The 15,606-nt window shown below is 41.3% G+C and overlaps 1 protein-coding gene across 4 annotated transcripts in view; it reads left to right on the top strand.

The window, feature by feature from the left end:
* IQCK (IQ motif containing K) overlaps positions 1–15,606 on the top strand; it is a 128,483-nt gene that overhangs the window by 55,137 nt on the left and 57,740 nt on the right. For all 4 annotated transcript variants that reach the window (XM_036825587.1, XM_036825588.1, XM_036825590.1 and 1 more), the window contains one exon: positions 5,324–5,408. In XM_036825587.1, coding sequence (XP_036681482.1) covers positions 5,324–5,408 — 85 coding nt within the window. The remainder of the gene's footprint in view (positions 1–5,323; positions 5,409–15,606) is intronic.

Raw genomic sequence — 15,606 nt, forward strand, 5'->3', positions numbered from 1 at the left:
TACTGGTTTTCGGAGCTATTCCTTGCGTCATGGAAGGCTGGAATTGAAAGAATCCTAAGAGATTCCGTCCTAATGGCTAGTCTGGAAGTCCCATTCCAGATAACCTCTGTTGTACTTCTTCCAAATATTTGAAGTTCATTACTCAGGACTGTGATGCCTCCAACACAGAATGTTTGGGAAACCAGTTAAGGCCGAGCGCAGGGACTGGTGATCTCTTTTGCTGAATACCATGAGTAGAGGTTATCAAATACCGGCCTCATGAATTGGTGAAAGGCTTTATGAATGATGGTTGATTGAGGGCCTGTGTCATTTTGTAAATGGCTTTGCATCTGAGTTGTGCTTTCATGTTACAAGAAAACAACTTAATCTTTTACCTAATGAAAACTGGAAAAATTGGATTTCAAGATTCAGTTTTCAATATTAAGCAAGCCTTTCCCTTTTCTGCGTTATTCTTCGTAAATGTCATTTCAGATGGTAACTTTTGTCTTAGGACTGGATGGAGAAGTTAATAAAGACTAACTTCTCAGCTTCTCTTATGTATTTTGTAAGTATGCTGTAGCTTCTTAGGGTCTTGAAATCTTTTACTGAGCATCCAAAAATGGGGGAAGAATTGCCTGTGTGTGTGTGCACACTTATACATATACGTGTGTACAGTCAGAAAAATAAACTCCTGTTCCTTCTCAGAATTATAGCAGCAATTGTTATGATTCAAATAGATTTAATTCATGTTTGAGAAAAAGAAGGAGGACATGACAAATGAGCCCTACCAACAGGACAGTTCTTCTTGGAAACACTCAGCAGTGCTGTTTTGTCCGTTGGAATGCTCAAACCTATTTGCTCTGGGGACGTCCAATTTAAGCCCCAGGGAGCCTCAGCTGCCTTCTCCTGTGATTGACGCTTTCATTCCCCCTCCCCTCCCCAGTTCCCCCATGATGAGCAGTCGCCTCTACTCAATCTCAATTTTTATCTGACCTGAAGCCAGTTGCACTGATTCCAAAAGAGAGAAAAGGGCCTGGCATAGCTTCTATCCTTTCAAGTTGACCTGCTGAAATGATTGATAATTCCCAGGAACTACTCTCCGAAGATCAAGTCCTTTTCATTTGACCTGATTTACACTGGCTTTCTCATACTTATTCTTGCTTTGGGAACTAGACAGCGCCCCATTATTTAGCCATGAAAGCAAGGATGTCACTAAAGGTGGCCTCATATTACTGCTTAAAGGCCTATTAGAAATCTCATTTTGCTTTTTGGAGATGTCATTGTGATGCAAAGCGGTTCAGGGTTTCATTACTGCTGGAAGCCCTTTGTTGGGCTCGCCTAGCCTGTTGTGTCCCCAGATTTGCCATTCTCCTTTCCTACTGCTATTCCTAAATGGGAGTACTGATACTTTGAGGATTTCATGACATCGGTACAGAAAAACGTACTTAAACCAGGAAAATTGTAGCTGAACAGAAAGGCGCCATCAAACCTCCCCTCAGATACAAGTGACAAACTCCACTTCGTTCTGCTGTCCTGACATCGGATTTCCCTGTGGAACTTCAGGCAAATGAATACCTGCCAAGTTATTACTGTAAGGATTAATCAAGACGGCATTTTCTATGATTATGGCTTTTCCCCCCTCATGTTTATCTTCTAGGCAAATGGCTGTGTTTTCCTTTATTGAACACTCGCAGCTGCTAGACCCTGAATTCCATATGAGTGACCTTGTGAGTTGCCCTCCTCTTCTCCGTGGGCCACTCCCTGTGTTTCCTGGGCAGTTTGTGTTCTTAGCAGGAAGTAATCAGTGACCTTGAACGACCCACTTCACCCCTCTCTGCCTGAGTTTCTTCACTCTAAAAGAAGGACAACAGCAGCTCATGATTAATGTCATGAGGATTTAATGAAACACTGTGTGGAAAGAGCTTAGCACACTGAGCTAGGCAGAGGCTCATCGCACAAAGATTTACTGAGTGTCTGCTATGCGCCAGACGTTGTCCCAAGTGCTGGAAATGCCAAGAGGAGCAAACACAGGCCCAGTCTCTGCCCTCATGGAGCTTTCAGTCTAGTTGAAGATTTGGGTGTTCTTTAGATAATCACACAGATTTATATCTCCAAATTGGGCCAAGGACTAGGAAGGAAAATTACACAGAGCGCCAATGGCCCTGATCTAATCAAAGGACATCATTCCATAACATTTGAGTGGAGATCAGAAGAAATAATAAAAGTGAACTGTTGGTGGGAATGTAAATTGATACAGCCACTATGGAGAACAGTATGCAGGTTCCTTAAAAAACTAAAAATAGAATTACCATATGACCCAGCAATCCCACTACTGGGCATATACCCAGAGAAAACCACAATTCAAAAAGACACATGCACCCCAATGTTCATTGCAGCACTATTTACAATAGCCAGGTCATGGAAGCAACCTAAATGCCCATCAACAGACGAATGGATAAAGAAGATGTGGTACATATATACAGTGGAATATTACTCAGCCATAAAAAGGAACGAAATTGGGTCATTTGTAGAGACGTGGATGGACCTAGAGACTGTCATACAGAGTGAAGTAAGTCAGAAAGAGAAAAACAAATATCGTATATTAACGCATATATGTGGAACCTAGAAAAATGGTACAGATGAACCGGTTTGCAGGGCAGAAATAGAGACACAGATGCAGAGAACAAACGTATGGACACCAAGGGGGGGTGGGGGGGGGTGGGATGAATTGGGAGATTGGGATTGACACGTATACACTAATATGTATAAAATGGATAACTAATAAGAACCAGCTGTATAAAAAAATAAATAAAATTCTAAAATTAAAAAAAAAAGTGAACTGGGAGAAGGAGGTCTCAGCCCCAAGGTGCCCTTGAGCAAATTAGTAAAAGGTGCCCCTGCCCTAGGGCAGAGGTGGCAGAGCATGTGCTGGGGTTTCAGTGCCCTCTGGCCCATCTGCTGGGAGCCCTTGAGCAGAGAACAGCTTGCACACTGTATGCAGTGACCTGGCCGGGAGTAAGAGGATACTGGAGGCAGAGGAAAGCCCCTCTGCAAAGGCCCTGGGGTGGGAGGGCACATTGGTGAAGATGAAAAGGGCGCCTCTGGCTAGAGCACAAGGAGCAAGGCTGGTAGGAGGGGAGCCGGGGAAGCTCTTAGTACATATCAGCTGGTACTGATGCACGATAGCATTATTCTCATGAATTCACTGCCAGCATACTAAGGTCTCCTTAGAAACACCAAGGTCTCTCTAGAAGCCATTGCTTTTTAACTAGTGAAGGAAAATTACTTCAGGGATGTGATTTGTTGGTGTCACGCAACCAAGATTTACAGAATAAGGACAATGTATGAGGAGAGACATTTAATATGGAAAGCAGGGAGCCAGTGTACCTCCAGAAAAATACAAATGCTCTATTACAGCCCAGAAAACTAGATGTTAGGCAAAAAGAAGTGAAAACAAAAACAGAACAAACAAAAAAAGCAAATAAAAATAAAAGCAGAACATTAGGGAAAGGTTTCTAACAATGCTATCATTTGGAGGTTGTAATTATCTCTCCAAAGAAGTAGAATCTCCATTTCTTGTTCTCTTAGAAAGGACCCGCCCAGCTGGAGACCCGGAACCCGGCAACACTGCACTCGCTAGAAATGGTCTTGATAACCCCTTAGGTTCTTCCCGGCTTTGATTTCTTTGATTTTGGAATAATCCAAAAGAGCATTCATTCATTCACACAAATATACTGTATCAAGGGTTGGGTTTTTTGTTGTTCTTGTTGTTGTTTTTAAGTCTGAGTTTAGAAGGAAATAAAACCCCAGATGCTGGAGAATTGTGCATTGTTACCAGTTAGCTCCGGAGTCTGTCAGGCTGGGCATCTGCAAGTAGTGGCCCAGCCGAGGTCTGGTGTCAGCACGGCATTGTGAGGGAAGCCTGGGCTTGGGGATTGGGTGGATCTGGACCCAGATCCTGACTAGGCCATTTATAAGCTGTGCGACCCTGGACAGGTTAGTCAACCTCTCTCTGTAAAATAAGTTACTGTAAACTCAAATGATGGCTGTCATTAGGGAGAGTCTGGAGGCCAAGACTCTTGGGGATCCCTCACTTGCAAAGTCGTTTCTGGGGATCCTGCCCTGAGAGCAGTCTCCATGTGACCCACATTCGTTCAGAGGTTTATTTCTTTGCACTATATCTGAAAAGTCTTGACTTCTGGTTTTTCAGAGGTAGCTGTGCTTTGGGGAAACATAAGGAACCAGAATTAAGTCAGACTTGTAAAATCTGGTCAGCAGTTAGTATCTCTAAACAGCTTTTAGGAAATAAACAACAAAAAAAGAGCATTTAGCCATGATTTTTGAATGTGGTGTCTATGATCAGACATCCACCATAATCTAAGAATCCCTCAAGAGCAGACACTGCTCTTGAGATATTTTAGTGCTTAGTAAGATGTAGTAGAACTTAACTTTAAAATGTTCTTGAATTTAAACCACATTAAACTGGAATGTACACTGATCAGAGATAAATTGTAGTATTTCAGGAAAGAAATGGACTACTTAATTCCCCTTCAATAGAAAGTTGGAAAAAGAGCCCTTTATTATATCTCAGTCATAATGCAGTATATAAATGTGGCTTCTGCTTTGTCTCTTGCTTTGTGTCCACATAGGCTTATATCAATAACATGTATGTTGCACCTTCAGAACTAACAGGCAGCTTTCTAACCTGAGCCCTTCAAAGCAGGGCAGGCTAACAGTGATTTAAGATTATGCTGGTTGGGCTTCCCTGGTGGCGCAGTGGTTGAAAATCTGCCTGCCAATGCAGAGAACACGGGTTCGAGCGCTGGTCTGGGAAGATCCCACATGCCGCGGAGCAATTAGGCCCGTGAGCCACAATTGCTGAACCTGCGCGTCTGGAGCCTGTGCTCCGCAACAAGAGAGGCCGCGACAGTGAGAGGCCCGCACACCGCGATGAAGAATGGCCCCCACTGCTGCAACTAGAGAAAGCCCACGCACAGAAAAGAAGACCCAACACAGCCAAAAATAAATAAATAAATAAATAAAGTGTAAAAATTAAAAAAAAAAATAAAGTGCAACACTTTATCGAAAGATAAATTAATTCACTCAAAATATATTTATAAAAAAAAAAAGATTATGCTGGTTAAAAACAAAAAATCCATCCCAGATTTTAAAACAAAGAAATGCTAACTCAAGCCTAAACTTTTCTATGAAAAATGACATTGTTGCTTTCTAAGAATGGGAATAGATGAGGCACTTAATCAGAGAGGCCATTATGTTGTCAAAGGCTCTGCTGAGGCTGAAGGATGGATTCTCATGGGCTTATGACCATTTTATTGCTTTTCAGCCCCCGGCCAGCGATCCCACTCTCCCTTCTGCTGACAGAATCGGCAGCAGCGCTCTGCATTCAGTCCTTCTGGAGAGCCTATCTGGTAAGAGTCATGTGCAATTACGGCATTTGGTCTGAGGGGGAATTTTTGTGCTGTGGAAGACCAGGGGACAACCTTTAGATGAATTTGGAACATAGGATAGTATAGCTAACTAACATCCAGACCTCAGAAATAAGATTCTCTGTAAAACAGGTCTTAAAGAATGATTTAGAATTTCCACCAACACTTATGCAGTTATTATTAAAAGTACCCTCCAACCTTTTTTAAAATTTGCTTTTCATTGAGGTAACTTTAGTTTATACCATTTTATGGGTTTCATTATATTTCAATCTCTGTATACACTACAGCATGCTCACCAATAGAAATTTAGTTTCCACCCATCACCCTACAGTCAATCCCCTTTACCCATTTTACCCTCGCCCCAGCCCCTTCCCCTCTGGTAACCACTTTTCTGTTCTCTGTATCTACATGTTTGTTTTTGTTTGGTTTGGTTTGTTCATTTCTTTTGTCTTTTGTTTGTTTTTTATATTCCACATATGAATGAAATCATACAGTATTTGTCTTTCTCCATCTTATTTTACTTAGCGTAATACCCTAAAGGTCCAACTATGCTGTTGCAAATGGCAAGATTTCTTTTTTTATGTGCCTGAGTAATATTCCATTGTGTGTGTGTGTGTGTGTGTGTGTGTGTGTGTGTATTACATCTTCTTTATCCATTCATCCGTTGATGGGCACTTATGTTGTTTCCCTATCTTGGCTATTGTGAATAATGCTGCAGTGAACATAGGGGTGTATATATCTTTTCAAATTAGTGTTTTCATATTCTTTGGGTAAATACCCAGAAGTGGAATAGCTGGATCATATGATAGTTCTATTCTTATTTTTTTGAGGGATCTCCACAATATTTTCCATAGTGGCTGCACCAGTTTACATTCCCACCAACAGTGCATGAGGGTTCCCTTTTCTCCACACCCTCACTAACACTCATTATTTCTTTACTTTTTGACAATAGCCATTATAATGAGGATGTTGAACATCTTTTCATGTGCCTGTTGGCCATATATATGTCTTCTTTGGAAAAATGTCTATTCAGCTCTGCTGTCCATTTTTGATAGGGTTTCTGTTGTTGTTGTTGTTGAGTTGTATAAGTTCTTTATATATTTTCCATATTAACCTCTTATCAGATATATGATTTGCAAATACCATCTCTCATCCAGTAGGTTGTCTTTTTGTTTTGTTGGTGGTTTCCTTTGCTGTGCAAAAGCTTTTTAGTTTGATGTAGTCTCATTTGTTTATTTTTTCTTTTGTCTCCCTTGCCTGAGGAGACATATCCAGAAATATATTGCTAAGACCAATGTCAAAGGGCATACTTCCTGTGTTTTTTCCTAGGAGTTTTATGGTTTCGGGTCTTAGATTCATTGAAGTCTTTAGTCCATTTTGAATTGATTTTTGTATATGGTGGATACAGAACTACTTTCATTTTTTTGCATATGGCTGTTCAGTTTTCCCAACAACATTTATTGAAGAGACTATCCTTTCTCCATTGTATGTTCTTTGCTCCTTTGTCATAAATTAATTGTCCATATATGTGTGGCTTTATTTCTGGGCTCTCAGTTATGTTCCATTGATCTGTGTATCTGTTTTTCTGCCAACACCATGCTGTTTTGATTACTATAGCTTTGTAATATATAATAGCTTGAAATCAGGGAGGGTGATACTTCCAGCTTTGTTCTTTTTTTTCTCAGAATTGCTTTGGCTATTTGGGGTATTTTGTGGTTCCATATAAATTTTAGAACTTTTAATTCTATTTCTGTGAAAAATGTCCTTGGGATTTTGATAGGGATTGCATTGAATCTGTAGATTGCATTAGGTAATATGGACATTTTAACAGTGTTAATCCTTCCAATCCATGAGCATGAAATATCTGTCCATTTATATGTGTATTCTTCAGTTTCTTTCAACAATATCTTAGAGTTTTTATTGTACAGGTTTTTTATCCCTTGGTTAAATTTATTCCTAGGTATTTTATTCTTTTTGTAGCAATTGTAAATGGGATTGCTTTCTTAATTTCTCCTCCTGCTTGTTAATTTTTAGCATACAGAAATGAAGTAGATTTTTGTATTTTGATTTTGTACCCTGTAACTTTACTGTATTCATTTATTATTTTTAATAGTTTTTTGGTGGAGTCTTTAGGGTTTTCTATATTTAAAATTATGTCATCCACATATAGTGACAGTTTTACTTCTTCCTTTCCAATTTGGATGTCTTTTATTTCTTTTTCTTGCCTAGTTGCTTAGGCTAGGACTTCTAATACTAAGTTGAATAAAAGTGGTGAGAGTGGGCATCCTTGTCTTGTTCCGGATTTTTAGAAGGACAGTGTTACTGAACCAAACTCAGGTCTGCTCACCAGATGCACAGCAGAGCCAATCTACTGGCACTGGGTTGTAGTGAAGGAAAGTACAGTGTTTATTGCAGGGTGCCAGCAAGGGGAATGGGCAGCTAATCCTCAAAAGACCCAAACTCTCTGATGGCTTTTAGGGAAAGGTTTTTAAAGACAGTGTTAGGGGTGAGAGTTGCAGGGTGCCTAATCAGCTCATGGGCGATTTTTGATTGGTAGATGGTGAGGTGATAGGGTGGTATTTCAGGAATCTTGATCATCAGTTTTCCAGCTCCAACCAGTCTAGGGTCTATGGGTGTAGGGCCAGCAGTTTCTACCTGGTAGGGGTCTAGTTTTTATTACACTTAACATGAAGTTTTTTGAAGTTAACAAAAACCTTTACTTGTACTTTCTTAAACACTATGAAGGAAAAATACAGTCTCCCATAAAAATTTGTGTGTGTAGTAAAATATATATAACATAAAATTTACTATTTTAACCAATTTTTAGTGCACAGTTCAGTGACATTAAGTACATTTGCATTGTTTTGCAACCATCACTACCATCCATCTTTCTAAACTGAAACTCTGTATCCATTAACTTCCTACTCCCCCTGTCCCAGCCTCTGGCAATCACCCTCCTACTTTCTGTCTCTATGAATTTGACTACTTCTAAGTACCTCATGTAAATGGCATCATACAGAATTTAACCTTTTGGCTTATTTCACTTAGCAAAATATCCTCAAGTTTCACCTATATTGTAGCATGTGTCAGAACTTTCTTCCTTTTTTAAGTCTGAATAATATTCTTGCCAGGAAGTTTTAAAATCCAGAAATCTGACAACCTCAGATGTCATAAAACCATCCAGACATTTCATAAAATATTTTAAAGCTGACCACATGAACAGAAATGTCACCTGATATGAAAAGCTATTTGTAGTAAACCATTCTTGAGAGTTGTGATGTTATAATTAGCATTGTAAATAGGTTCCTGAGAGTTAGTTATTTCTCGACATTACGCACTTCTATAGAAGTAGACATGTTCTTCTTTCTTCTTTCAAAATACTACGTTAACGGTTAGAAAGCCAGATTGTTTCAACATGCAAAACTGAGTGGGGTTTTTAAAAATCCATTTGGATATTGTGAATGAAATCTGGTCCTCTCACAGTCTCCTTTCTGAAGTGTGTTTGGTGATAAGCCAGACTACCACATTAGTGGTGCTCTTCTGCTTATGAAATACTAGATGTAGTAGGTATCAACTGATGGAGAAGACTGTTCTTTCATGATGTTCATATGAGGTTCTCATGGGCCATAATGATTGAAATTTCTTTAATGATTTAGGAGGCAGAGACCAGATAAATCCACCGAATATTTATTCTGCCTAAATAGGCTCCTGGTGTTTTAAGCCTTCTGCCCATTTGTTTTATTTTATTCTGTCTAACTCAGCCTAGACACCAGCGTGGCATGCAATTTTCCCCTCCTCCCAACATCAACTCCCCCTCCAGGCATTGTGACAACTGAGAATCACAATGGCCATCAATCATTAATGTTATTTGATGAACAATACAGTGCAAGGTTGCTCCAGCAGCCCCCTTTGTGGCTTTGCAAAGTTTAAGAGAAAAAAAAAAAAAAAGTGGAGATCCTGCAGAGAACGATGAGAATCTGTGCAGTTATCCCTTTGTCAATAGTGAACTGACCTGGGGTAAATGAGGCACCCTCAAGGAGAAACAGCTTGGTATAAACAAAGCATACAAGGTTTAGAGTTGTGCAGTGTCCCCCTTCCCTCCGGCCTGAGCCAGCTTGGATGTGATTCATTTGGTAACATGGACACTCAAATATCACATTCTTCTGGCTGCAGGGGTTAGTTCATGATGGGCAGTGGAAGGCCAGTCACACCTAGTGAAACTCCATTCTGGGATTCTCCTAAGAGTTGCTGGGACGGAGCAGCTTGATAGCCTGCTGAGAGGCTAGACCATCAACAACCACCTTGCCATTGTGTGAAGAGCCTGCAGGAGAAGTGACTGCAGAGGCTGTCAGAGCTGAGAGACCAAGGAAAGGGGCTGAGTTAATAATAATAGTTCCTACTTATGAAGATCGAATCAGATGATTAGTCCACATTGAGGGGGCTTAGCACAGTGCCAGGCGCATAATAAATCCAAAATAAATATTAGCTGTTGGTGGTGGTGGTGGTAGTGATGGTTCTGTTTTCCTTAATAGGGAATCTTTTAGAAAAGCCAGCTAGTGGCCTCCTTGTAGTTCCTCAGGCACATCAGGCACGCTCCTGGCTCAGGGCCTTTGCACTTGCTGTTTGTTCTTTGCACTGGCAGCTATCAATCTTGATACCCTTCCTGCCTCATTCAGGGTTCTTCTTGGATGTCTCTCCTGGTCACCATTTCCAAAATAGCACCACCCCATCACTCCACAGCCTCTTACTATGCTTTATGTCCTGCTTATCACTTACCAACTACCTGACATTGTGTTGGATATTCACTTTTCTACTGCCTGTCACCCTGACTAGAATGTGAGCTCCAGGAGGATAGAAGTTGCTTGACTTGTTCATCCTGTATCCCCAGCCCCTAGAACACTGTCTGGCACATATTAGGCACTTAATAAATATTTTAGTGAATAATCAAATCCCTTAAATGATCTCTCTAATGAGGGCATTTGAAAACAAAGAAGAGCAAACTGTATTGTTCTATTTTATAAGCTCTTCTCAGGGGTATAAGCAGGCACTTAAACGTGGACTTTTAAAAATTTTTTTAAATTCCCTCATGCTGCCCATTTGTAGTTAACCCCGACTCCTTTGGGGAGTTGCTTAGGCACCAAGATCCTTGAACTCAACAGCTGTGCTTATTAATTTCCCAGAGGTTACACTTGAGAAAAGTATATTCATTTTATCATTGGCCTTCATGAACCACCTCTTCACCAAGCCTTGTAATGTGAGGAAATGAAGTTTGCTATGAAAAATTATGATCCCCAAGCAGGCTTTTTAATTTTTTTAATTTTTAATTTTTTAAAATTATTTTTAATTTTTTTATTTTTTAAATTTTATTTTGTGTATATATATATATATTTTTTGGCTGCGCTGGGTCTTTGTTGCTGCGTGCAGGCTTTCTATAATTGTGGCGAGCAGGGGCTACTCTTCGTTGCCGTATGTGGGCTCCTCATTGCGTTGGCATCTCTTGTTGCGGAGCATGGGCTCTAGGCGCGTGGGCTTCAGTAGTTGCAGTGCGTGGGCTCAGTAGTTGAGGCATGCAGACTCTAGAGCTCAGGCTCAGTAGTTGTGGCGCACGGGCTTAGTTGACCCACAGCATGTGGAATCTTTCTGGACCAGGGATAGAACCCATGTCCCCTGCATTGGCAGATGGATTCTTAACCACTGGACCAGCAGGGAAGTCCCCCAGCAGGGTTTTTAAAGGAGAGCATCAGCTGAAGGCATACTGGGCACGTTTAGTTCATCTGAGAACTGGACAGAAAAGATTTTCATCATTTGGAATTTCTCTTCCAATTGCTGATATCTGCTGGCAGGTGAGCAGCCTTTGCCAGGAAAAGTCAGACATTGTATTGTGCAAAAGGAATGCTAGAAATGGGGCATTGCATCAAATTACCACCAGTTCCCCTCTTGATGGTGCACAGCCATTTCTCGCTAGCCTCAGAGGGGCTGGCCATGCCCTTTGTGATTTGATGAGCAGTCTCGGCCTAGGGCTCCCCTACCAGGAACTCCGTGTGGAAAGATGTGTCTTCTCTATGGGATCTTCTTGTTGTTTGTTGGCTCATGAATCCAGTTTCAGTCCATCTCCACTACCACATTACCTTCCCAAGCAGAAGATTCAGTCCTAAAGAGGTCTCTTTGTTAGGCCATTCCAGAGGTATTTGTGAAACCCATGTATTTGAAATTGATTTTGAGCACTTTCTAACATGTGGGAAATATTTATAAGCCATTAGGGAAGCGAAGGCCACCTATACAAGTCCCACTGAACAAGTAGAATAAAACTCCTAAACTTCTCAACGATGTAGAGGTCCTGGTTTTGGCTGGGAATTCAGAAATTAGACCTGTAATTCTTGAAGTGGAATGCTCCCAAGAATGACCAGTGCCAACCCTTCTGCCATTACACTCAAATAGAGGCCTTACGCCTTCCATTTCATGTGACTTCATTTGTTCATTCTTTCATTTGATAAACGTGTGTTGAGGGCCTTCTACTTGCCAAGAACTGTAGTCACAGAGCTCATCCATTCCTGGAGGAGCCCAGAGACAGCTATACCAAGAAGAATGATAATAATATTAAGAATAGCCAAATCTAATATTATTGGTCATTGCTATGTGCCAGGCACTGCATCAAGCATTTCACAAGCAACATCTCCTTTAGGACTTATGCTGATCCTATAAAGTGGGCAGGTATATACTTCTATTATCCCATGTGCAGATGAACCAACCAAGACCTAAAAACCCATAGTGACTTGGCCAACGTCACACAATGATAAGTGGTAGAGCCAGAATTCAAGCCCAGGTCTGAATGTCCTCAGAACCCCATCTCTCTCCTTTTTTTGAAAAAGCCATTCCTACCAGCAACGTATGAGAGTTCCCGTTGTTCCAAGTCCTGATCTATTGATCTTGGTATGGTCAGTCTTTTTAATTTTAGCCATTTTAGTAGGTGTGTAGTAGTATTGCATTGTGTGTGTGTATGTGTGTTTTAATCAGGCTTACTAAGATACATGTTACATACAGTAAAATTTACAATTTACCCTTTTAGTGTACAGTCTCTCAATTTTGACAAATCCATATAGTCTAACCACTCCCCTAATCAGGACATAGAACATTTATCATCCCCCCAAATTCCCTCATGCTGCCCCTTTGTAGTTAACCCCTGCTCCCACCTCCAGGGCCTAGCACCCATGATCTGTTTTCTGCCCCTGTGGTTCTGCCTTTCCAGAATGGCATACAAATGGAATCATAAAGTGTGTAACCTTTGAGTCTGACTTCTCTCACTTGGCCTGATACATATGAAGGTCTTCCACGTGGTTGCGTGTATCAGCAGCCCCTTCCTTTTTACTGTTGTGCAGTATTCTACTGTAGAACTCCAGCACAAGGGAGGCCTTCACCTGGTGGTGAATAAACACATGTGAGTAACGTAAGGATGGCTTTTTTATACGTACAGATCGCAATGGTCTCAAGCTCGCTATGTATGAAAGTCATCTGTGGAAAGATTTTATTTTAAAATTCTAATACCCAGGGCCTCATTCTCTGAGATTCTTGTTCAACTGACTATGGTGAGAACAGGAGATGGGCATTTGTTTAAAGCACCCAGGTGACTCTAACATGCACCAGGGTTTAGGCCCACTGATGAGCTGGAATCAACTTTGCTACCTACTAGTTGAATGGTCTAAGACAAATCACTAAACTCAGAATCTCAAATTATTTCTCTTTAAGTTGAGCACAATAATAGCTGCCCAGTCTATCTCACTAGGTTATCAGAAGGATCAAAATGATTTTCAGTGGCAACGCATGAGAAAATGTCCTGTGAACTGTAGATGCAGAAATGGATGGTATTAATGTGGATGTAATTGAAAGACATATCAGTGTCTTTTCCTCTTGGAAAAGTTCCTAAACAAATGCGAGGTTTTAAAGACCAACTGGAAAGATCAATGTTTCTCTGTCAATTTTGTGTGTGTCTTAAAAGATTGCTTGGTGTATGAGAGTAACTGTAACGCCAACACACAGACGGAGACAAGAAGTGGTATAAATACACTCCTCAAGACTGTGGTGATGTTGGCAGAACTGGGTACCACTGTAGACCTCGGATCCTTCCTGGATGGGTCAAGTCAGCATGTTTGCAGAAAGCAAACACTGATGTAACTAGAAGGACAGGCAAGCAGAGGCGTAGTGCCAAGGATACAAGTACAGAGTATCTCATGATCCAACCCTTACCTCAGAGCCAGTGAGAGGAGGTCTGCTTCGCAGAGAAGGGCCCCTTGTCACTGGCACTCATCGTGTGAAACAAGATGTCCTTTTACAACCACATCTGACCACCTCTGAGAATATTGCAAGGAGCAGCATGCCAGCTCCGGTACAGAAAAAAAATGGCCATTTGTATGAAAAAGTCTTTTATTGATATTTTTATTGTAAAAAGGCCAATACTCATTGTAAGCAAAAATGAAACCATATGGAAATAATGTCTTAGTTCGGGCTGCTCTAACAGAATATCACAGACTGGGTGGCTTAAACAGCAAACATTTATTTCTCACAGTTCTGGAGGCTGAGCGATCCAAGATCAAGGTGCTGGCAGATGTGGAGTCTGCTGAGAGCCCTCTTCTAGGCTTGCAGTTGGCTGCCTTCTCACTGTGTCCACCCGTGGCAGAGAGAAAAACAAGCACTGTGATTTCTTCTTATAAGGGCACTAATCCTACCATGAGGACCCTACCTTTGTGACCTCATCTAACCCTGGTCACCTCCCAAAGGCTCCACCCCCTAATACCATCACATTGGGGGTTAGGACTTCAATATACGAATTTTGGAGGGACACAAACATTCAGAACATAACAAGTATTGTTAAAATAGTTTAAAGTAAAATGTGAAATCTCCAGTCCTGTCCTACTCTAAACCTGTTTCCCAGATGCAACCACTGTTGACAGTTTGGTGTGTGTCTTTTCAGTGTTTTTCCATTGTATATACGAACATTTATGTATATGTATTGCACTCTTTATGAATACGGGATATTTTTATAAATATGGGCTCACACTCCACAGCCTGCATCTTGACCTTTCATTTAGCCTTCAGGACAGCTTTCCACATCAGCACGCATAGATCTATGCTGAGCATTTGTGTTTTAAGGGAAACACCCTTCTAATGTAGTTGGCAGGTAGGAATTTGGCCAAATATTTTCTCTTTCAGAATACTCCCAATCCAAAGTGCCCCGAGATGGCAGGACTGAAAAAAACTTTAGAATTAGTGTCAGTTTTTATTTCCTCAGCAAGTCCAGACAATGAGTGTTCTAAGGACCAGCTTCTTTTTTTTCCTTCTGCTTTCTCGTGAGTGTCGGCTTCCCCAGATTGCTGGTCAGCTTTGCAGCTTTGCTGACTTCCTCTTCCTCCTCTCCAGAGAGGGTTGTCTCCTGGTGCAGCTGTTCCACGTGGTGGTGGGGGGCATTTCCTCCCTTTGTGTGTGTCATTAGCCATCTCCCTGGCCTTCCTCTGGGGACAGCCGCCCGACCAGGTGAACCAGTGTCATTTAAAGCAGCACTTCCGTTCTCAGGCAGGGGCTGGCTGTCGTTTCTGGATGGCTTAAGATGTGGCCCAGGTGAAGAGGGATGGCATCTGGCACAGAGACAATGCAGACACCTCAGTGTGTGTCACATTCTCCTCATGGAGGGCATGCTGCCTAGAACTCCTTTTCAAGACAATTTTTAAAAATACTTTGCAAATTCTTGGACTACTTTGAAAACAGTCAGGCATAAAAGTTAAGCAAGCAGGATCTACAGTTAGAATCAATTCACTCATTGATATTCGTTTACTAGAGTTTATTGAGTACCTACTATGCAGAAGGTGGGCATTGGTCTAGATGCTGGACATACTGCAGGGAATAAGACCAAGTCCCTGCCCTCCTGGAGGTTGCATTCTTGCCACTGACTATAAACAGATATACATCAATCTGTAATGTCAAGAAGTGTATCAGTTAGCTATTGTCACAATAATGCTGTTTAACAAACTACCCCCAAACCCAGTGGCTTACAACATACATTTACATCTTACTCTCATGTCTGCAGATCAGCCAGGGCTGCTCTAGGCTGGGTTTGGCTACACTTGGCTCCAGGCATTTGGGTTCTATTTAGTTTTGCTCTAGGGTCTGTCATTCTTCTGAGATCAGCAGG

Source organism: Balaenoptera musculus, chromosome 15 (assembly GCF_009873245.2).
Source record: "Balaenoptera musculus isolate JJ_BM4_2016_0621 chromosome 15, mBalMus1.pri.v3, whole genome shotgun sequence".
In the NCBI taxonomy this organism is placed as follows: Eukaryota; Metazoa; Chordata; class Mammalia; order Artiodactyla; family Balaenopteridae; genus Balaenoptera; species Balaenoptera musculus.